This window comes from Thalassophryne amazonica, chromosome 5 (genome assembly GCF_902500255.1).
Source record: "Thalassophryne amazonica chromosome 5, fThaAma1.1, whole genome shotgun sequence".
Taxonomy (NCBI): Eukaryota; Metazoa; Chordata; class Actinopteri; order Batrachoidiformes; family Batrachoididae; genus Thalassophryne; species Thalassophryne amazonica.
In genome coordinates, this window is record NC_047107.1 from 83,657,220 (window position 1) to 83,679,710 (window position 22,491).

At 40.4% G+C, this 22,491-nt stretch overlaps 1 protein-coding gene across 2 annotated transcripts in view; it reads left to right on the top strand.

Moving 5' to 3' along the window:
* The window catches only part of pi4kab (phosphatidylinositol 4-kinase, catalytic, alpha b), a 70,715-nt gene extending 56,103 nt beyond the window's left edge, over nt 1-14,612 (top strand). For both annotated transcript variants that reach the window (XM_034170733.1, XM_034170734.1), the window contains 17 exons: nt 119-198; nt 707-906; nt 1,865-1,955; nt 2,716-2,883; nt 5,778-5,831; nt 5,943-6,063; nt 6,157-6,286; nt 8,764-8,907; nt 10,343-10,413; nt 10,547-10,653; nt 10,772-10,876; nt 11,494-11,619; nt 11,741-11,861; nt 12,945-13,104; nt 13,184-13,273; nt 13,359-13,442; nt 13,552-14,612. In XM_034170733.1, coding sequence (XP_034026624.1) covers nt 119-198; nt 707-906; nt 1,865-1,955; nt 2,716-2,883; nt 5,778-5,831; nt 5,943-6,063; nt 6,157-6,286; nt 8,764-8,907; nt 10,343-10,413; nt 10,547-10,653; nt 10,772-10,876; nt 11,494-11,619; nt 11,741-11,861; nt 12,945-13,104; nt 13,184-13,273; nt 13,359-13,442; nt 13,552-13,603 — 1,904 coding nt within the window. In that variant the 3' untranslated portion in view covers nt 13,604-14,612. The remainder of the gene's footprint in view (nt 1-118; nt 199-706; nt 907-1,864; nt 1,956-2,715; nt 2,884-5,777; nt 5,832-5,942; nt 6,064-6,156; nt 6,287-8,763; nt 8,908-10,342; nt 10,414-10,546; nt 10,654-10,771; nt 10,877-11,493; nt 11,620-11,740; nt 11,862-12,944; nt 13,105-13,183; nt 13,274-13,358; nt 13,443-13,551) is intronic.
* The last annotated feature ends 7,879 nt before the right edge of the window (nt 14,613-22,491 follow it).

Genomic DNA, 22,491 nt, shown 5'->3' on the forward strand with positions numbered 1-22,491 from the left:
GCGGTCAAATAAAACCTGTTTGTTTTTTTTTTTATGCAGTGATGAGGTAGACCTTCAGTTTGAATGCGTTTGCTCTGCCATGATTTTTTGCTCACATAATGCTGGTGTGTCATTTCAGGACTATCAAAAAAAAGCAACAGAGGCTCTCAGTTACACAAGTACTACATGAAGCGCAGGACTCTATTACTGGCTTTATTGGTACTTCATTTTTTTCACAAATATATACATATTCAGAGATGTCATGTGAAAGAAATATATCCATCAGATATTAATGGACAGGTAGCAGTGGCACCTTTTTGGGCAGCTATGATGGACATCAGTATCCAAATACTGTGGTTCTCAGTCCTGATCCTCACAGACCTCTAACCTGCACATTTTTCATCACGCCCTTCTGTGCCCAAAGTGTGCCCAAGGTGTGCTCAACCAATCGCTGACAGACACACCTGGTTTAGACATTTGGCTATAAAGGCAGAGATAGAAAATGTGCAGTTGAGGGTCCCTGAGGATCAGGATCAAGGACCACTGAAGTAGATAGCCCAGAAATGCTGTAATGGTGTTGTTGCTAAATGGTCTTTCTGAAGTTTATTATTTTTGATATTTAATTATGTTTGACTATTCACATGACTACAAATTTTCTCCCCATATCACCACTTTAAGAGGCGCATACATGCATGCTTCTAAAACATACTCTTTTTGTCTCCACTAGGCGAGTGAAATTGAGCGGCTGACAACATGGTATAATCCACTATCCACTCAGGAACTTACTATTGCCACTGAGCAGTCAGTCGAGACCAGCATTAACAACTGGAGATCCAAATACATCAGTCTGACTGAGAAACAATGGAAAGACAATGTCAATCTGGCATGGAGCATCGCACCTTACCTAGCCCTGCAGCTGCCAGCCAGGTACACAGAGGCTAGCCTGAAGACAAGGTCACTTCAGTTGAGGCCAAATTTATTATGACACCAGATTTGCAAGAAATAAATGTACCTTCCACTGTAGACAGTACAGGCATACATTATGCCAGTAATAACCTGCACTAGAATATAATTTTCCTGCATGGAAAATGGACATAGGTAATCTTGAATTGGGAGCCTTCTGTTTTGGAATCAAATGGAGATTTGAGAGAACTTAAAAAAAATTATATACCCCCTGCCATACAAGTGATTTGCATGTATTATGTATCTGTCATAGTAAATATTTAGTGATGAAATGCTTGATTTAACAAACTAGTAACACAACAAACCCAGTTATCTCTCCTTGAAGACAGCGGACTGGAATTATTCTCCTGTTTGCACAACTTCATACGCCGTGCTACCGTCTTTTGCCTTTCTATTGAAATCCACCACCACCGTTTAAGAAAGTTGTGCTTGTTGACAGACAGACGGGCAGGCAGGATGATTCCTATATACCAGAGGTGGGATGAAGTCACCATCAAGTCACTCTCAAGTCCTGAATCAGCAAATCTCAAGCCAAGTCTCAAGTCATAATGACCAACAGTTGTTTGCAAGCTGACTTGAGACTTGACTTGGGACTTGCAGATTGATGACTTGACAGTGACTTTGTGCTACCTCTGCTATATACCCCATGAAATTTTGTTTCGGGGGGGTGGTATAATTATATCTCTTCAGCTAGTTAGCACAAGTTTTTGTGTTTCTACACATTTTACAATTGACACTCATATACATAAACATGGGTGGTAATAATCCTATTTGACAAATTGTTTCCTTTTCATTATTAAAAAAGGTAAGCACTTGGCTTGCCTCATATCTAGCACCTTTATTTAAAGTAGAATGTATCTTAACATCTAAATAATTCACTCATGCATGTTGTACCACGCTCTGATTTTTGTTTCTCTTTCAGATTCAAAAATACAGAAGCTATTGTTTTAGAAGTGACTCGCCTTGTGCGTATGGATCCAGCCGCTGTATGTAACGTTCCTGAAGCAGTCAAGGTAAAGTCCTACCCTCACTTCAGTTGTCAGTCTATATTTAGTCATGCTATTGAGGAGTCCTACTTTATTCTTTATTTTTTTTGAAACAGCAGATTCCTATTCAATTTATTTATGTAAAATCAAATCAGTGTTAAGTCCTCTCAAATCACTGGCCCAGGGTGCTTACAATTTGAAGTCTGCATCAATAAAAAGCCCAATTTTTCTTTTTTTTTTTCTTTTTTTTTAACTTCAGCAGTTTCAGCAGTTACCTTGGATAAGCAGTTGAAGGTGTGTGTTTCAGCAGTTTAATATTTTGTGGCATAACGTTAAAAGTAATTTGTCACATAGCTTTTAAAGTTTCAGAGGTTTGTCACTTCAGTGTTTTAACTAATGGTGGTGTTGTTGAAGTTATCTCTCCCATCAGTGTTCTGCAGTCCTCCTCATTTAGTTCCAGCCCACTGAACTCTTAATGAGCCTCATGATGAGGCACAAACAGTGGACCCAGAGCTGATCTTTCCCCAAAGGCCATAATGGTTTAGCTGATGATTGTCCTTGACGTATCATTTGTTTATTCCAGTCACTTTAGTAACTAATGGGCCTCTGGAGGCAAGTTAGAACAGTGTATGGCAGGGGGTCAAAATCATTAGTCAGAATACAGTAATATTTGATTCATAAATATACATCCTGGATGTGTGTACTGTTAAATACTAATCCAAATGTTGAGAAGTTAATTGTCATTCATTCTTTACATTTTCTCTCATTCACTTTTCCTTTTTCTCAGTTCTTGGTAACGTGGCACACAATTGATGCTGACTCTCCAGAGCTGAGTCATATCTTATGCTGGGCACCGGCTGATCCCCCCACTGGGCTGTCGTACTTCTCCTCCCTGTACCCTCCACACCCCCTCACTGCTCAGTATGGTGTCAAAGTTCTCCGCTCTTTTCCTCCTGTATGTGATTATATAATTTCTTCAGATTTTGCTGAAACTTATTCAAGTTGTGTGTGTGTGTGTGTGTGTGTGTGTGTGTGTGTGTGTGTGTGTGTGTGTGTGTGTGTGTGTGTGTGTGTGTGTGTGTGTGTGTGTGTGTGTGTGTGTGTGTGTGTGTGTGTGTGTGTGTGTGTGTGTGTGTGTGTGTGTGTGTGTGTGTGTGTGTTTTAAGCTGTACCATCAGGTCCAGACATATTTGGACAGTGACACAGGTTTTTTTTTTTTTTATGTTGTCTATATATATCACCACAGTAGATTTAACTATGTATATATGTAAACATATATAAAATGAATAATTGATGTAATAGTTTTGTTAAACTTCTTGAATTACAGTTAAAAGTCTGTATTTCAATTGTACCATGATTGCTTAATTGCATATCTGCCGTGGTGGTATACAGAAACAAAAAAATTGTGTTACTATTAAACGGTATGTAGCCAACTATGCATCTGTTGAACCATAATGAAAGAATAATCCATACTGGAAGAGTAATTCTTACTGTGACCCATTGTTCTGGTGCTTAGCTCTAGTTTCTGTAACCTGAAGTGGATCAGATACCAGGCTGGTTAAATGCTAGCTGAAGCTGATTCTCACTTGAAGCTGGGTTGAGTGGGACACTGCAGATGAAATGCCTTGTCCAACGATGCGCACAGGCAGGCTGGGCACACTAGAACTGTTAGTCTGCTAGTTGCTATGCTGGTCTGTTAGTTGCTATGCCACAGAAGCACCTGCTCTGCGGTGATGCATCTTAGCCAAAATTTAATCCAGTTTTAATTTGGAGTTGATACCTCAGTCTGGTCACCACAGGTAAAATTTAAATTTATACCTTGAATGCGTGTGGATGTTGTCAGTAACTGGCCCAAGGAAGCAGAGATTAATTGTATGTGGGGAGGTGATTGTCTAGTGTTGTGCTTAGTGGCCCAGTCACACGGCATACGACGATTCCTGAACGAAGGGAAAAAAGTAAAAAAAAAAAAAACAAAGATCACAATTCGTTGAGAAAAGGTGGACGAGCGAGCTTTATCACTGAATAGCCTGCGAATCAAGAGCGCAAAAGGGACGAAAGAGGAACAAAACGAAACCTAAAACGAAACCAAAGCTAACGTTGATCTCGACGCTTTAAACAAAACGCGCCTGGAGCCACTGCTGGAGCAGTGTGTGTTTGCTACTCTGCGTTCCAGGACTCAGCGCTGGGACGGAGCTCAGCTGCAAACAGAAGTGCATGATCCAACCCACTGTGGAGATCTGTGCGCACATTGGTGGATCCACCGCCTGCTCTGGTCCTCGTCCACAACAAAAGAGGGATCATCTCCTTCATCACCAGAATCCTCACCATCTGGTTGAGACTCTGACATCATGATGCGTGCTCCGTCTTGCTCCAATTAAAAACAAAAAAATCTGAAGTGTTTGTTCAACATTCATATGATGCCTCATTTTTAGAAAAACACACACACACACACACACACACACACGCTAAATACGGCACCAAAATTATACACACTGCAAACATGCCAATATTTCTCAAATCTTTCAAGTAACAAAACTCTAATCGCTGTCTGTACACCCGAAATGCGAGCATACGAGACAGAGAGAGAGAGAGAGACAGACAGACGCTGTCTCTCTCTTTGATGGCTCAAAGTCACGCTTCTCTAAACTACTTATAACGAGATGTTAAATCTCTCATAAACATAATTTTACAACTCCACACAAGGACAGAACATGCAACTGTTTTACCAAGCCATGACAATGTAAACATGACAAATAATTACCTTTTTAGACGGCTCCAAATGCTTTCTCCAGCACACGCGAACAGCTCCGGGTGGTGCTCTCCTCTGTGATTCAGGAAGATTAGAGCCGTTTTCAGCAGAAAACTTGCAGAGAAAATGATTAATCCTCCATGAAATAATTATTTTATATAAGCAGCATCCAGCACAGAGCGCGTGGCTGCAGGTGGCGCACAGCACGGCGCCCAGCTGGGAACACGGTGGGATCGTCACGACAAAGTGCATGAAAGTGCGCAGATCAAAGTCATGTAATACGCAGTGATCACGGATCACTTCCTCAAAACTTTTGACCTGTCAGATGCTGAAAGGGGCAGCAGGCTCTTCTGTCTGCGGAGGCTGGAGGACAACAAGCCTAGTAGTGGCAGAAGCCCCACACCGCATACACAGCAGCACCGGCGAGGAGGAGCTGCAGCTCCTCCACAAAAGCGCTCAAACACCAACTTTTGTACTGTGAAAACATTCAGCTGGTTGAATGAAGTCAAACGAAAGGCTAACATTGCAAAAACTAAGCAAATGATAAGAAACCGTCAAGAACAACAGCAAAATGAAATGCAGACGAATTGAGGTTTTCGTTGCCCTTCATTCAAATTTAAAAATTCAGAGTTTAAAAATTCTGACGACGCGACTGCTGCAGGAATGAAGCTGAGCGAAGGTTAAACGATGCCAGTGAAAGTCGATGAAAGTCCACATTTCTTGTTTTGTTAGGGCTTTGTGCCCTTCCTTAAGTGCTGTGTGACTGGGCCTTAAGACCAGAGGATACTGTGTTCAAATCCTCATCAGGTGGAAAAATCACTAAGGGGCCTTGGACAAGGTCCTTAATCACCATGTTGCTCCCGGTGTGTGGTGAGTGCCTTGTACGGCAGCACCCTGACATCAGTGTGTGTGTGTGTGTGGGTGAATGTGAGGCATCATTGTAAAGTTCTTTGAGCTTCTGATTCAAATGGAAAACTGCTATGTAAATGCAGTCCATTTACATGGTAGTGTATAAATTGTTTGTAATTTCACATTTGTGGTATTTTTTTGTTGTTGTTTTTTGTAAATTATTCTAGTAAAATGTTTTCATCTCTGTCTAGGATGCCATTTTGTTTTACATCCCTCAAATAGTCCAAGCACTTCGTTATGACAAGGTAAATGCTTCATAATCTTACTTCATCTTACTTTTTTAAATCCTTGTTATCTTCAGATCATTTTTGCACTTTTTCCCCGTCTTTGTCCTTAACTGTCATGTTCTTTTGTAGATGGGCTATGTGAGAGCGTACATTTTGTGGGCAGCTCAGAAGTCTCAGTTGCTGGCCCATCAGTTCATCTGGAACATGAAGACCAACATCTACCTGGATGAAGAAGGCCATCAGAAAGACCGTGAGCTATATCACCATCTCAATATCTCCAGCACAGTGATAGAGCCGCAGTTATTTGCCCATTTAAAGGTCTGATTCTCTTGTGTACTTGCAGCTGACATAGGTGAGCTGTTGGAACAGATGGTGGAGGAGATCACCGGATCACTTTCTGGGCCAGCCAAGGACTTTTACCAAAGAGAATTTGACTTTTTCAACAAGATCACAAACGTGTCTGCGATTATCAAGTATGAACACTCTTTGATTCAGACACACTATACGGATCTGTATTTGGACATTAATTACATGTTCGACTTAAATATAATTCCCTAAGATTAGTTGTAGAGCAGGTAGCTCAGTGGATAAGAGCTCTCCTGTCAATATGTAGACCTGGGTTCAAATTCTGCTCATGCTACCCATCTGTCCTGGGACAGACAATTAGGGCCTGATTTACTGAGATCCCATATAACTAGTGCTAAATTGAATTTAAATTTATTTAATTTCATATAGCACCAAATCACAACAAAGTTGCCTCAAGGCGCTTCACACAAAAGCATAGTAACATACTATGCCAGTGTGATAGCCATACGAAAGGGAAAATAAGTGTGTCTTAAGTCTGGACTTGAAAGTCTCTACAGAATCTGACTGTTTTATTGATGCAAGGAGATCATTCCACAGAACAGGGACACGATAAGAGAAAGCTCTGTGATCCGCAGATTTTTTATTTATCATTGGGACACAAAGTAGTCCTGCACCCTGAGAAGGCAGAGCCCGGGTCGGTACGTAGGGTTTAATTAGGTCAGCTAAGTAGGGAGATGCCAGTCCGTGAACAGTTTTATAGGCTAGTAGCAGAACCTTAAAATCTGATCTCACAGGGACAGGAAGCCAGTGAAGAGATGCCAAAATGGGTGTAATGTGGTCAAACTTTCTGCTTCCTGCCAAAAGTCTGGCTGCAGCATTTTGAACCAATTGGAGACCCCTAATGCTAGACTGCGGTAAACCAGAAAATAGAACATTGCAGTAGTCCAATCTAGAAGAGACAAACGCGTGAATCAGGGTCTCAGCATCAGCCATAGACAGGATGGGACGAATCTTTGTCGCAGGTGGAAGAAAGCAGTCCTCGTAATATTTCTAATGTGGACATCAAAGGACAACGTTGGATCAAAAATTACCCCAAGGTTCCTCACTTTGTCAGTGTGATGAATGGTTGAAAAATGTTTTTTGAGGGTGATTTGCAAAGAATAAAGTGCACGTGCACAACAGACGGTAATGTGATATTGACAGCAATATGCAAATGAAAACTTTGCATGTGTTGAAAGCAAGTGCAAAATGATATTCAGTCAGCCACTTCCAGCTATGAGCATTGTGCTCTGTTATGCACAAACTCTGCCACATAACTGAGCACATTCACATTTTGGCAATTTAAAAAACAAAAAAACAAAAAAAAGACTATTTCAGACATTTAATTATTGTTCAGTCTACGGTATTTAAGAAAACTGGTGAATTATTATGGTGCGTTCTGCTGGTGGAATACACAGATGATTGTTCTTTGTACTTCATAGATGGGGAAAGAATCACATCACATCAGCCTGGATCATCTAGATGTGTGTGCCTTTTTGTGTTTGAGGCAAAACATGACACACAAAATTAATTAGCCGGAATTTTATCGTGGGTTTCTTTGTTCCACGCACCACAAAGCTACATGAAAGTGATTTAAAGTACCGCACTGACAGTAATGATCAGGAGTTGCACTAAAATTTGTGTTTAGCACACAAAAGCATAGAACTATGGGTGTCATGGTTTCTATAAAATTTACTACGTTATTTCTGCAATTAGCCAGCATCCATAGAATTAATGGAGTTGAGTGAGTGGGTCCGGAAAGGTTATCAGTAAATCTGCTAAAAACTACTACATAGGCTGAACAATGTTCAGAATGCAAAACTGAAAGTGTCTGTGGGGAGAACTGAAAGCCAGGTGGTCTGAATGTGGGTTGCTTCAGAATTTGTTTGGATTGTGCACATCAATTTGAAAGGTTGAAAAAGACCCAGTGCAAACACACAGATTACAAACTTTGTTGAAGGCCTCAAAGTATCACAAAGTTCAGTTTGTTTGTTGATTCAACAGCAAATCATGCTACAAGCTGTTTATGCAGTGACAGACACCCCTCCCAAGACTATATGTGTTTTCTTTTGGGCTCTTTGAGCTGCTGGTCATTCATTCCCTAAATCCCTGTTGTTCATTTATTTGACTCCTGTTTACCTTAATGTCTTTCTGATTATGCACTGGTCTGGAAGACAGTTGTCTGCTGTGCGTGTCTCTCTCTCTCTCTCTCTCTCTCTCTCTCTCTCTCTCTCTCTCTCTCTGTCCCTGGCAGCCTGTACACCAGTGAATACGCTCTGCCACAGAGGAGTGGCAGTATGATGGGTCCTGTTATTGCAGGATGTTGCAGAGCGTTTTGTTAGACTGCTATTGGATGAATAAATTCCCTTCAGCTCTCATTAGGAAACTAATTGCAACTACCCAGAGAAGGCTCATGTGCTGTCCCCTGGCTTCTTCTCTCTATTATACTTTACTCCAGTGACCTCCCTTTGTGAATAACAGCAGAGCCCATCTGTCACTTGTGGCCTTAAAGCATTCAATGAGATATCCATGTGTGTGCTCTTCTCAATAGTTCAAATTTGATGTGGAAAGATGCAGATAAAACTGTTGTTTTTGTTTTTACCAGACCTTTTCCCAAAGGAGAGGAGAGGAAGCGGGCCTGCCTACAAGCCATGTCAGAGATTAAAGTCCAACCTGGCTGTTATCTTCCCAGTAACCCAGAGGCTATAGTTTTAGATATCGACTACAAGTCTGGGACCCCAATGCAGAGGTGTGTCTGAAAATGACTCGGTGCTCAGTGGTTACAGATCAAATACAAGAGCTGTGACAGAGTTTAGACACTCTATCCTGATCAGTTTCCATACTGCAAAAGATTTCTGAAGTAAAACTAGCTATACATATGATATAGTGTCATATCAATGCAACACATATTGCAGAAAAACCAAAGAACACAGTATACACATTGCAGTGTGTGAAAGAGGAGTACAAGCTGTGCAGAGTTGCAGTTTGCCCCATTCACGGTCAATGCAGAGCTCAGGAATGCAGAAAAAGTAATATGTAATGAGGCCGTTCGCTATTGAGCACTCAAAATGCTACTCTGTGTGCACAAAATACAGTTATTTCCTATGTTTAATTACTCTGTGTGCACATAAGTGTTTGAGGTGTGCCAAGTTGCCAAGCATGCAGAGAGAGCTGAGATACAAAATAATACCCTACATGAGAAACATTATTAGTATTATTATTATTGGGTGTTTATGTGAATAATAACGTGGAAATACATCTATTGAGCACAGATTTTGTTTGGACATAGGGAATGGCGCATGTCGGGCAACACGTCACCTTTTCCATAGACATGGCTGCATGTACTGCCAAAAGTACTTATGTCATGCATGCAAATTAATCAAACAAAGTGAACAAATTGTCATGTGCATGCAAGGGCATTTTGAGTGCTGTACTTTTTTTTTTTTTTTTTTCTTCGATTTTCTTTTGCCCTCTCTGTGGCCACTCTAAGGCTCCGTAGGTGTGGAAACCTTCATGCACGCTTCTTGGAAATAGTAACTGTCAGTCTTTCCTGATAGTTATTATTTACATAATATATTGGTCTTCCACTTGCACAACAGCTGTACATTTAAATAATTTCCTTTAGTCTTTCATTTCAGTAAGTGCCCCATCCTTAAAAGTAAACTTTTGGCAGTGACCCATTTTTTTTCTTCTTCTAAGAAACAACAAAAAAACAGACTTATAGCTACTGTGTAATGGCACTATAAGATGGAATGGAAAATTTAGGTAGGAAACTGGGAAATAAGAAGCCAAGTTACAATTTTAATAAGTCTATTAAAAACATTATTCAACGATTTAACTCAGAATCATCTGATCTTGGAAGATGACTTTGAAATGTGATACCACTACCTGGTGTCAAATCTCATGTTAACGGTATGTTCAAAATGTCAACAAGTCCAGGTCATCATCCAAGTTACATGACATGGATCTAGTCCCAAACCCTACTTGTGTGAAATTAAATAAATCAAACATTGTCCATAATCTGTTACAGTATGTTGTCTATAGGCAAGTTCATCCATGTTTTAACGATCAAACACATACGTCTTCCCCAGTATTTGAGTGTTGCTAAATATGGTTTTGTCAATTAACTCTTTGAATAACTTTTTTTTTTTTTTTTTTTCTATCATTTTTTTCCCCCCATCTAGTGCTGCCAAAGCTCCTTACTTGGCCAAATTTAAAGTCCAGAGGTGTGGCGTGAGTGAGCTGGAAAAAGAAGGTACTGTCAATATGTTAAAGGCTCATACATTAGATAAGTGTAACTCAGATCTGTATGCACACAAACAGCTGTAATAAATGATATTAAAGAGCATTTTCTAAACTGAAATGACAAACACTGACGTCATCCTCAGGTCTGCGTTGCCGCTCAGATTCTCTGGATGAGTCAAAGAGTGAAGAGGAGGCAAAGAGAATCTGCTGGCAGGCAGCCATCTTTAAAGTGGGAGACGACTGTCGACAGGTCTTAATTTTACACTCATCACCTTTTTATTACAGCACCATTTTGTTTGACTTCTGTGTGAGCAGATCATTTTATTATTGCTTTCTTTAGCTTTTTTCTCCCCCTTGTGTGTTGACAGGACATGCTGGCTCTTCAGATCATCAGCTTATTTAAAAACATCTTCCAGCTCGTGGGCTTGGATCTCTATGTGTTCCCCTACCGGGTGGTTGCCACAGCTCCGGGAGTAAGTACTTCATAACAGAGGGTGTCATATGTCCCAGAACATATACTGTAATTTGAGAAATATTTGTTTGTTCCACAAATCCTTTGAGGTGCTTTGGCCAATTTCCACCAAAGTTGCTGTGTTCATGAAGGTTGACCCCAGAGTTGTCCTGAAAGGGTTTGTTTTGGTAAAGGTCAGGGTCATTAGGGGTCAAAAGCCAAAATTATGTGACACACATGTAGGTAGGCTCTGGACTTGCCAAGGTAACATCAAATTGGCCAATGATCAATCATTGGGTCAAGGTCATTGGCTGAAAGGTCAAAATTACAGTTCTTTCTGATTTGGATCAAACTTGACAACATATGGTTGTAGGTTCCGCAATTTCCCAGCAAAGACATATTTGCTAAAGCTCAGTCATTGAGATCAAGGTCATGCCTGTTTGTTGGCCGACTCCTCCCGCGTCCTTTTGCTGATGTCTGCCACACTTGGTATGTCGGTGAACGTTGACCCTAAAGTTGCAGTTTTACAAAAATAATTTTGGCAATGGTCAAGGAATTTGATCTAAAACCTGATACAGACCAAATGTGGTGCACTGTTAGTTTCTGTTATTTGAACTAATGTAATTATTTATGTACTAGTGTGGAGTCATTGAATGCATCCCAGACTGTAAGTCTCGTGACCAGCTGGGACGGCAGACAGACTTTGGGATGTACGACTACTTCAGGAACCAGTATGGGGATGAATCCACGCTGGCATTCCAGAAGGTAAACTTAACATCTCACAAGTTTCATTCAGGTTTTTTTCATTCTTTGATGAGTCATTACATCCAAGCTGTATATATTAAGATTTAATGTGACATAGTTTCCATCACTCTTGTCCTTATAGGCACGATACAACTTCATCCGCAGTATGGCAGCGTACAGTTTACTGCTCTTCCTGCTGCAGATAAAAGACAGACACAACGGCAACATCATGTTGGACAGCCAGGGCCACATCATCCACATCGGTGCGTGTGCGTGCACACATATTTGTCTGAATAGATTACAAAGTGGTGACCTAAAGGCTAGTGTTTCAGACTAGTGACCAGAAGGTGGTATGTTCATTCCCCCAACCGGACTATGTGGGTGGTTTAGGTAACGGCAAAGCATGTTTTCTCTCTCATTACTAACTCTAAATTCCCAAGTTTCTCCTGGTGTGAAATGGTAAAGTGCTTTGAGCGTTTGCCTTGTATTTAATTTTAATTTAACCTTTATTTAACCAAGTTAGTTGAGATTTCTTTTACAAGGCAGACCTGGACAATTATAAAGTTTTCAGTTCACCTATTCACCGATTCACCTATTGAAAGGCTTATGGTCACACGTTTCCATATAGTCTTCATGGATATAAATGACATGGCAGTACTGCAGGGTTTAATTTAGAGTTGTGAGTCCTATTGTCATTTGATGGAATCCCCATTTACTCAATCAATTTTTATGTTCAAATCTGATTTGAAATTAAATGTGACCCATTTACCTTTGCTGCATGGTATGCACAGCTTGTTATTATTAATTGGTTTTACTTTTAATTTTTATAGTAAACTGCTACAGTTTCTTGGTATTTTATGATGATGTGCCAGCTTTCAAAAGGTTGCAATACAAGTTTGATGATGCAAAATAACTACAATCATCAATATTATTTTTGTATATCACATTAAAAGTTTAAAGGGAAGTTGTTCCAGTGAGACATGTTATTGAAAACTATTTTTGATACATTTGTACCCCCATTTATTTATTTTTTTACTCCCAATATCAGTATCGTTATCGACACTTGGCAAATCTTATTGGTTCAGCTCTACTGCACACATACTCGGCTTGCAGAGCACACCACTGAAGGAAGAAACTTTTGTTGCCATATGTCTGTGGTTTTTTTTTGTGTGTGTGTGTTTTACAGCTGAACCACAAACATACAGAAAATGTTTGACAGTTTTGTTTAAGTGAAGACAGTCGTGTTCTCTGACTGCTGCACTCTGTCTGCGTCATCACTTTTTTCCTCAGTGAAGTGTTCATAAACCACTAATCCATTGGGTTTGTGCATGCGTGTGTATTACCAGATTTTGGGTTCATGTTTGAAAGTTCTCCTGGTGGAAACCTTGGCTGGGAGCCAGATATCAAGCTAACCGATGAGATGGTGATGATAATGGGCGGCAAGATGGAGGCGACACCCTTCAAATGGTTCATGGAGATGTGTGTGAGAGGATACCTGGCTGTCAGGTGAGTAGCAGCAAAGCAAGAGTTACAGACTGAAGATGGGTCACATGTAATATTGAGAAAAGTTCTTCTGGGTTACTAGGCCCTACATGGAAGGAGTGGTTTCCTTGGTAACCCTCATGCTGGATACTGGTCTTCCCTGCTTCAGGGGACAGACGATCAAACTGCTCAAGTGAGTTGGGCGTGTGCATGAATAGAAAGAACCACTCTGCCTACAATGTGCTGCTGTTCATCATCATCTTTACTTCTATATCTAGGCAGAGATTCAATCCAGGTTTGAGCGAAAAAGAGGCAGCTTCCTTCATCATCAAAGTCATCCAAAACTGCTTCCTGAGCAACAGGTCTGTTCAAAATCTTGTCCACTTTAAAAGCTGATATTTTCTTGTTAATATCTTTTTCCAGAAAGCATTATCCACATTGCATCTGTGTGTTCTTTCTGGTTTTTTGCAGGAGTCGAACGTATGACATGATCCAGTATTACCAAAATCAGATCCCATACTAAATGTTTGTGCTTCGGCAAGTGCGTATATTGGCTGGTTTTTGTGAGCGCGAGTTAAAATGTTCAATGTTGAACACCGTGGCTCCTTGTTATTGCCGACTGTTGGGAATTGCCCATCATTTCCTCTCAGCTATTCATTTCCTTTGTTGGATATTGATTGTTGATGTTATATTTATTTCATTATATTGGAACCAACATTGATATCTTCTTGCACTAGCATCTTCATTTGTGTGCACACAGCTGTTGGTGATCTGCACGTTCACTGAATAAATATTTTGTGGGATTTTGTGCCAATTTCTAAATGACTTGCAGTTTCTGTGAATGTGCGTTTTTAAAGTTGTTGATTTTAGATGGGGGTTGTAACGTAATTAGACACTTGATGTAGCTAACGTATATTGAAGTCCGTTCTGACCGCCGTGGCCTATGCTGTCACTTTGTACCGAGTACTTGAGTCCAGTATTGTGCTACTTACTTAAACGGAGCGGTCTTTGCTCTGTGGCATGGTACGCGTTATCTGCTTGTATCGTCAAGACTGATTGTGTCCATGTGGACTACACTGTCTTGTTTTGGTTTTGTGGGTTTCTGTGTTCGGAGATACCACAAATGAAACAATAGACACAAACTCTGGAACAGACTGGGGTGAAGTTTTGTATATTTAGCATTGCCAAAGGGGAGGGAGGGGGGACATTGCAGATGAAGAAAACCATTTTTTTTTAAATATTTTTTGAAGATGAAGGTAAGATGCAGCTTGAGCGTTGGACACTTGCATGAAGTTAGATTTCACTACCATATAGCCTTTATCAAATGTGGCTTTTTGTGAAAGTTATTTCAGTAATCCCAAGTACTGTGCATCATGTTCATATGGGTAAAATATTGTACCATTAATGTGTAAAGCTTTTACCTCTCTTTGTATATTTATATCATGATCCATTTCTGTCTCCTTTTCTACCAGAATGCCTTTTGAATGAGAATGCACAGGATATAAAATCAAATAAAGATCTATTAATTTAAACATTTATGGCTCTGTTCTCTGCTTTAAGATGACTGCAGGGTTAAATTTGGGGGTGCATAAAGTTAGAACAATTCACCCGTCATACATTAAAGGGAGACGTCTTCGGAATTGTTCAAGTGCAAAGCGCCACCTGGAAATTGTAGCCGTCAGCAAAATTACTTTATTTATTTATTTTTTTTAATAAAGAGTGAATGTTTTCAAAAACATTTTCTGAAAATAGTAGGTGGGGTTTTTGTCAAAGAATTGGCTAAAACTTGAAAGTCTTAATGCAGTTAGTGTCTGGCCATTTTGTATCATACATTACTTGTTCCATATATGACATATTGTGTTGAGGTTTGAGGAAATACATATAGAATTAATACTAATCCAATATTTCTGTTGTAAAAGAAGCTATAAGAATTATCAGTAATAAACCATATCGTGAGCCAACAAATCCATTATTTGCTTGTTTACAATTTTTTAAATTCTGGGACTTGGTTGATTACGTCACAATACAAATTATGTATAAAGTCAAAATAAACTTTTGCCTCAACATGTCCAGGATCTGTTTAAAATGTTTCCATTAAAGGTGTTAATATTTGGAATAATTGTCCTGATAATAGTAAATTACTTGGTTGGTACCTTAGTTGGCTTTAAAAGGCTTTACAAAAAGAATATACTTACCCGTTACAGTTTGAAGAATTAGGTTTACCATTTTGTTGTACTTGGGTTTGTGCACTGTTGCTTTTTGTGTTTTGAAATTCTGGTGCACTGACTGAGTTGTTTGTGCACATTTCTTTTGTATTGTTGTTATGAGTATATATATTTATATATGTATACATTCCTTATTTTTTATGTTATAAGGGGAGAGTATCTACTGTATAAGCTTTGCTTCTGCCTTCGCCCTTTTGGCTACACAGGTTCATTGTACATTGTTCTTTTTATGAGTTTTGTTATTGTCTGTGTTGTTATTCTGTGTGCTGAATAAATAAATTCATTAATTCATTCAAGTATCTGAATTATGTATGTAGGACAGAATTAGTTTACATAAGACCATGTGAGCAAGATGGGTAAGCCCCAACTTTTCTTTTATATGATGTTAATCTGCATGCAGTTTGTGGTTTACAACCTTGAGAAACTTGGTGAGAGGATTAATAGTGAGATTACTGTTGAGGGGGTTCCCAGCTTCCCACCGCCCCACCGCAAGGTACATATTTGTAGAGCAGCTCCTTATCCACTCATGCTACCTGTCTGTATCCTTGGACCAAACAGTCGACATTGACTCAGTCCACCCAGCTGTAAATGGGCACTGGCCTTGGCTCTGGAAGTAACCTGTGTTGGACTGGCGTCCCATCCAGGGGGAGTCGTAGACTCTCATCCACTTGATGCTATGGAATTTGAAGATAAGCACCGACACCAACGTGCTTCAGGACTTAAATAGGACTTACAGTAGTGTTCAGAATAATAGTAGTGCTATGTGACTAAAAACATTAATCCAGGTTTTGAGTATATTTCTTATTGTTACATGGGAAACAAGGTACCAGTAGATTCAGTAGATTCTCACAAATCCAACAAGACCAAGCATTCATGATATGCACTCTTAAGGCTATGAAATTGGGCTATTAGTAAAAAAAAAAAAAAGTAGCATGGGGGTGTTCACAATAATAGTAGTGTGGCATTTAGTCAGTGAGTTCGTCAATTTTGTGGAACAAACAGGTGTGAATCAGGTGTCCCCTATTTAAGGATGAAGCCAGCACCTGTTGAACATGCTTTTCTCTTTGAAAGCCTGAGGAAAATGGGACGTTCAAGACATTGTTCAGAAGAACAGCGTACTTTGATTAAAAAGTTGATTGGAGAGGGGAAAACTTAAATTATAGGCTGTTCATCTACAATGATCTCCAATGCTTTAAAATGGACCAAAAAAAAAAAAAAGACGCGTGGAAGAAAACAGGAAAACAACCATCAAAATGGATAGAGGAATAACCAGAATGGCAAAGGCTCACCCATTGTTCAGCTCCAGGATGATCAAAGACAGTCTGGAGTTACCTGTAAGTGCTGTGACAGAAGACGCCTGTGTGAAGCTAATTTATTTGCAAGAATCCCCTGCAAAGTCCCTCTGTTAAATAAAAGACATGCAGAAGAGGTTACTATTTGCCAAAGAACACATCAACTGGCCTAAAGAGGAATGGAGGAATATTTTGTGGACTGATGAGAGTAAAATTGTTCTTTTTGGGTCCAAGACAACCCCCAAACTCTGAATTCAAGCCACAGTTCACAGTGAAGACAGTGAAGCATGGTGGTGCAAGCATCATGATATGGGCATGGTTCTCCTACTATGGTGTTGGGCCTATATATCGCATACCAGGTATCATGGATCAGTGTGGATGTGTCAAAATAATTGAAGATGTCATGTTGCCTTATGCTGAAGAGGACATGCCCTTGAAATGGGTGTTTCAACAAGACAATGACCCCAAGCACACTAGTAAATGAGCAAAATCTTGGTTCCAAACCAACAAAATTAATGCCTCGCAGATGTGAAATCATGAAAAACTGTGGTTATACAACTAAATACTAATTTAGTGATTCACAGGATTGCTAAAAAAGCAGTTTGAACATAATAGTTTTGAGTTTGTAGCGTCAACAGCAGATGCTACTATTATTGTGAACACCCCCTTTTCTACTTTTTTTTTTTACTAATAGCCCAATTTCATAGCCTTAAGAGTGTGCATATCATGAATGCTTGGTCTTGTTGGATTTGTGAGAATCTACTGAATCTACTGGTACCTTGTTTCCCATGTAACAATAAGAAATTTACTCAAAACCTGGATTAATCTTTTTAGTCACATAGCACTACTATTATTCTGAACACTACTGTATGTCAACCACCAGGTCAAAGCTGCTGGGGTGCTGTGTCATCAGGGATACAGCAACATCCAACTGTGCTACGTTAAAAACAAAAATGAGTCCTGTGAACTTGTGGTGTGACCATCCTGCTCTCCAGAATTGGGATATGACCTTTTTCACCTCCACTTGAGATCAGTACTGGCAAATCCCATCCTGCAGGGTGCCAGCACAACATCCCACAGCTGGACGTGGGGGTAGGCCCTCTCTTGTTTTAAGAACTATTTTTATGCCTCTCAGTTAACCCCTTTTTATATTGGTGTAACGATAATATAAGGAAAGATGGAAGGAAATTGAGTCAATGATCAGCACATCAGCTTCCCTCTAGGCCATAATTGCTGGTACAGAACTCAAGTTTGATTGGGAGACGAGCAAAGCCTCTGGATAAACTGAAAATATGGAAGAATGTGATTAATTAAATTAAGATAAGCGGAATCACAATAATGCTCAAAATATTGAACTGGTGTGAGTCTGGAGCTCAGCAGTCTCAACCATTCACTGTACTTTATACCCTTAACTTGTCGTTTAAATGTTTATACTTCTTCTGTGATTAAAAATGAATAAGATTATGTCGAAGAGTTTCGCCGTGTATTTGTAAACATGTTCCGCAGGACTCGGAGGAAAACAAACTTTGGTCACACCGCTGGTTTGGCTCGAGTTTCTGCCTGCTCCTCGTTTCCATTCCAGCGCGCTTTCTCCACTAGATGGCGATGTTTACAGCAAAATCCATTCTGCACACTGCAAACTGCTGAATTTCTCACTGGATTCCAACTCTCGGACGTACCCACCAACAAAATAAGCCCAACCATGAAAATTTATGCTGGAAAATCGACGAAAATGATTAACAATTAGATTTGAAAGTGTGCTACCAGGCTCTTCACAGTTTCACAGATAGTAAACTATGTGAGGAATAACGTCATTGTTTTATTGCTTCTGATTACATGTTAATTAGCACAAACAAAATATTTTGAGGTTATTTTACACTTGATTACAAAACTAAATTTGTGTTATATATATATATCTTTCAACCCAAGTGGTCTCTATATGTGTGTGTGTGTACTTTCGATCACGGAGAAAATGGGGAGACCTGACATTTGTCGTTTGGTATGTTTAAGGATTCTGGGTCAAGGCTGAACGCTGTCAAAAATGGAAAGTTGATAGGACTAATATTTTTGGAGATATTAAGTTAACAGTGAACAATGGACGTTGATATCACCATTAATCCGTCCCTGGTAACTACACAAGCTCTGAACAAAGGAAATACGAGGGCTGTCAATAAAGTTATGGTCCTTTTTATTTTTTTCAAAAACTATATGGATTTCATTCATATGTTTTTACGTCAGACATGCTTGAACCCTCGTGCGCATGCGTGAGTTTTTCCACGCCTGTCGGTGACGTCATTCGCCTGTGAGCACTCCTTGTGGGAGGAGTCGTCCAGCCCCTCGTCGGAATTCCTTTGTCTGAGAAGTTGCTGAGAGACTGGCGCGTTGTTTGATCAAAATTTTTTCTAAACCTGTGAGACACATCGAAGTGGACACGGTTCGAAAATTAAGCTGGTTTTCAGTGAAAATTTTAACGGCTGATGAGAGATTTTGAGGTGATTCTGTCGCTTTAAGGACTTTTCACGGTGCGAGACGTCGCGCTGCGCTCTCAGGCGGCGTCGTCAGCCTGTTCAAGCTGAAAACCTCCACATTTCAGGCTCTATTGATCCAGGACGTCGTGAGAGAACAGAGAAGTTTCAGAAGAAGTCGGTTTCAGCATTTTATCCGGATATTCCACTGTTAAAGGAGATTTTTTTAATGAAAGACGTGCGGACGGGTCCGCGCGTCGGGACGCAGCCGCCGCGACGCTCCGCCACAGGAAAAACACCTCTGTTGAAAGCCTTAAGGACAAGTTGGAACATGTCCTGCCTGTTAAACAATTTCTCATATACTCACTCCACTGAAAGCCATCAAAAGCCGCCTGGATTTTACAAATGGTTATCAACACGGAGGTGTTTTTCCTGTGCCGCCGCACCGCGTCGGCTGCGTCCCGACGCGCGGACCCGTCCGCACGTCTTTCATTAAAAAAATCTCCTTTAACAGTGGAATATCCGGATAAAATGCTGAAACCGACTTCTTCTGAAACTTCTCTGTTCTCTCACGACGTCCTGGATCAATAGAGCCTGAAATGTGGAGGTTTTCAGCTTGAACAGGCTGATGACGCCACCTGAGAGCGCTGCGCGACGTCTCACACCGTGAAAAGTCCTTAAAGCGACAGAATCACCTCAAAATCTCTCATCAGCTGTTAAAATTTTCACTGAAAACCAGCTTAATTTTTCGAACCGTGTCCACTTCGATGTGTCTCACAGGTTTAGAAAAAATTCTGATCAAACAACGCGCCAGTCTCTCAGCAACTTCTCAGACAAAGGAATTCCGACGAGGGGCTGGACGACTCCTCCCACAAGGAGTGCTCACAGGTGAATGACGTCACCGACAGGCGTGGAAAAACTCACGCATGCGCACGAGGGTTCAAGCATGTCTGATGTAAAAACATATGAATGAAATCCATATAGTTTTTGAAAAAAATAAAAAGGACCGTAACTTTATTGACAGCCCTCGTATTTTAACCTTGCCAACTAAATGTCTAAGTGCCTATTTTTTTTATATAGAAACTTTAGATAAGTTATTACTACCCTTGAAAAATACCTCTCTCTCTCTCTCTCTCTCTCCCTCTCTCTCTCTCTCTAATAATGATAATAATTAATTGCAGTGTGTTTACGGTGCAGTAGGAAAGTATTAACAGCACTTCACTTTTTCTCCACATTTTGTTATGTTACAGCCTTATTCCAAAATAGAGTAAATTTATTTTTCCCTCTCAAAATTCTACTCACAACACCCTGAAATGGCATCATGAAAAAGATTTTTGAACTTTTTGCAAATTTATTAAAAATAAAAAACTAAGAAATCACATTTACACAAGTATTTACACCCTTTGCTCAATACTTTGTTGATGTGCCTTTGGCATCAATTACAGCCTCAAGTCTTCTTGAATATAATTCCACAAGCCTGATGCACCTATCTTCGGGCAGTTTTGGCCATTTCTCTTTGCAGCACCTCTCAAGCTCCATCAGGTTGGATGGGGAGTGACGGTGCACAGCCATTTTCAGATCTCTCCAGAGATGTTCAATTGGATTCAGGTCTGAGCTCTGGCTGGGCCACTCAAGGATATTCACAGAGTTGTCCTGAAGCCACTCCTTTGATATCTTGGCTGTGTGTTTAGGATCATTTTCCTGCTGAAAGATGAACCGTTGTCCCAGTCTAAGGACAAAAGCGCTCTGGAGCAGGTTTTCATCCAGGATGTCTCTGTACATTGCTGCATTCATCTGTCCCTCAATCCTGACTAGTCTCCTAGTTCCTGCCACTGAAAAACACTCACTGAGCATGATGCTGCCCCCGCCATGCTTCACTGTAGGGATGGTCCATGGTTTCCTCTAAACGATGCCTGGCATTCATTCCAAAGAGTTCAGTCATTTTCTCATCAGACCAGAGAATTTTGTTTCTCATGGTCTGAGAGTCCTTCAGGTGCCTTTTGGCAAACTCCAGGCGGGTTGCCATGTGCCTTTTACTAAGGAGTGGTTTCTGTCTGGCCACTCTACTATACAGGCTTGATTGGTGGATTGCTGTAGAGATGACTGTCCTTCTGGAAGGTTCTCCTCTCTCCACAGAGGAATGCTGAAGCTCTGACAGAGTGACCATCAACTCAGTTTAGACGGGTGGCCAGCTCTAGGAAGAGTCCTGGTGCATCTGAACTTATTCCTTTTATGGATGATGGAGGCCACTGTGCTCATTGGGACCTTCAAAGTAGCAGAAATGTTTCTGTATCCTTCCCCAGATTTGTGCCTTGAGACAATCCTGTCTCAGGAGTCTACAGACAGTTCATTTAACTTCATGCTTGGTTTGTGCTCTGACATGCGCCCTCAACTGTGGGACCTTATATGTAGACAGGTGTATGTCTTTCCAAATCATGTCCAATGTACTGAATTTACTCCAGGTGGACTCCAGTTAAGCTGTAGAAACATCTCAAGGATGATCAATGGAAACAGGATGCACCTGATCTTAGCTTTGAGCTTCATGGCAAAGGCTGTGAATACTTATGTATGTGTGATGTCATATTTTTTTTATTTTTCAATAAATTTGCAAAAACTAAAACAAACAAACAAACAAAAACATTTTTTCATATTGTCATTATGGGTTATCACTATGGTATGTAGAAATTTGAGGGGGGAAAAAAGAATTTCATCCGTTTTTGAAGGCTGCAACAACAAAATGTGGACAAAATGAAGTACTGTGAATACTTTCTGGATGCACTGTAAAAAGTGAGTAAAGCTTAAAATCCTCATAATAGCTTTTATTTCCACACACCCAAATGCATTGGGAACATTGCGCATTCTGTTCCAAATCAAAACATCAATCAATCAATCAATTTTTTTATATAGCACCAAATCACAACAAACAGTTGCCCCAAGGCGCTTTATATTGTAAGGCAAGGCCATACAATAATTACGTAAAACCCCAACGGTCAAAACGACCCCCTGTGAGCAAGCACTTGGCTACAGTGGGAAGGAAAAACTCCCTTTTAACAGGAAGAAACCTCCAGCAGAACCAGGCTCAGGGAGGGGCAGTCTTCTGCTGGGACTGGTTGGGGCTGAGGGAGAGAACCAGGAAAAAGACATGCTGTGGAGGGGAGCAGAGATCGATCACTAATGATTAAATGCAGAGTGGTGCATACAGAGCAAAAAGAGAAAGAAACAGTGCATCATGGGAACCCCCCAGCAGTCTACGTCTATAGCAGCATAACTAAGGGATGGTTCAGGGTCACCTGATCCAGCCCTAACTATAAGCTTTAGCAAAAAGGAAAGTTTTAAGCCTAATCTTAAAAGTAGAGAGGGTGTCTGTCTCCCTGATCTGAATTGGGAGCTCCACAGGAGAGGAGCCTGAAAGCTGAAGGCTCTGCCTCC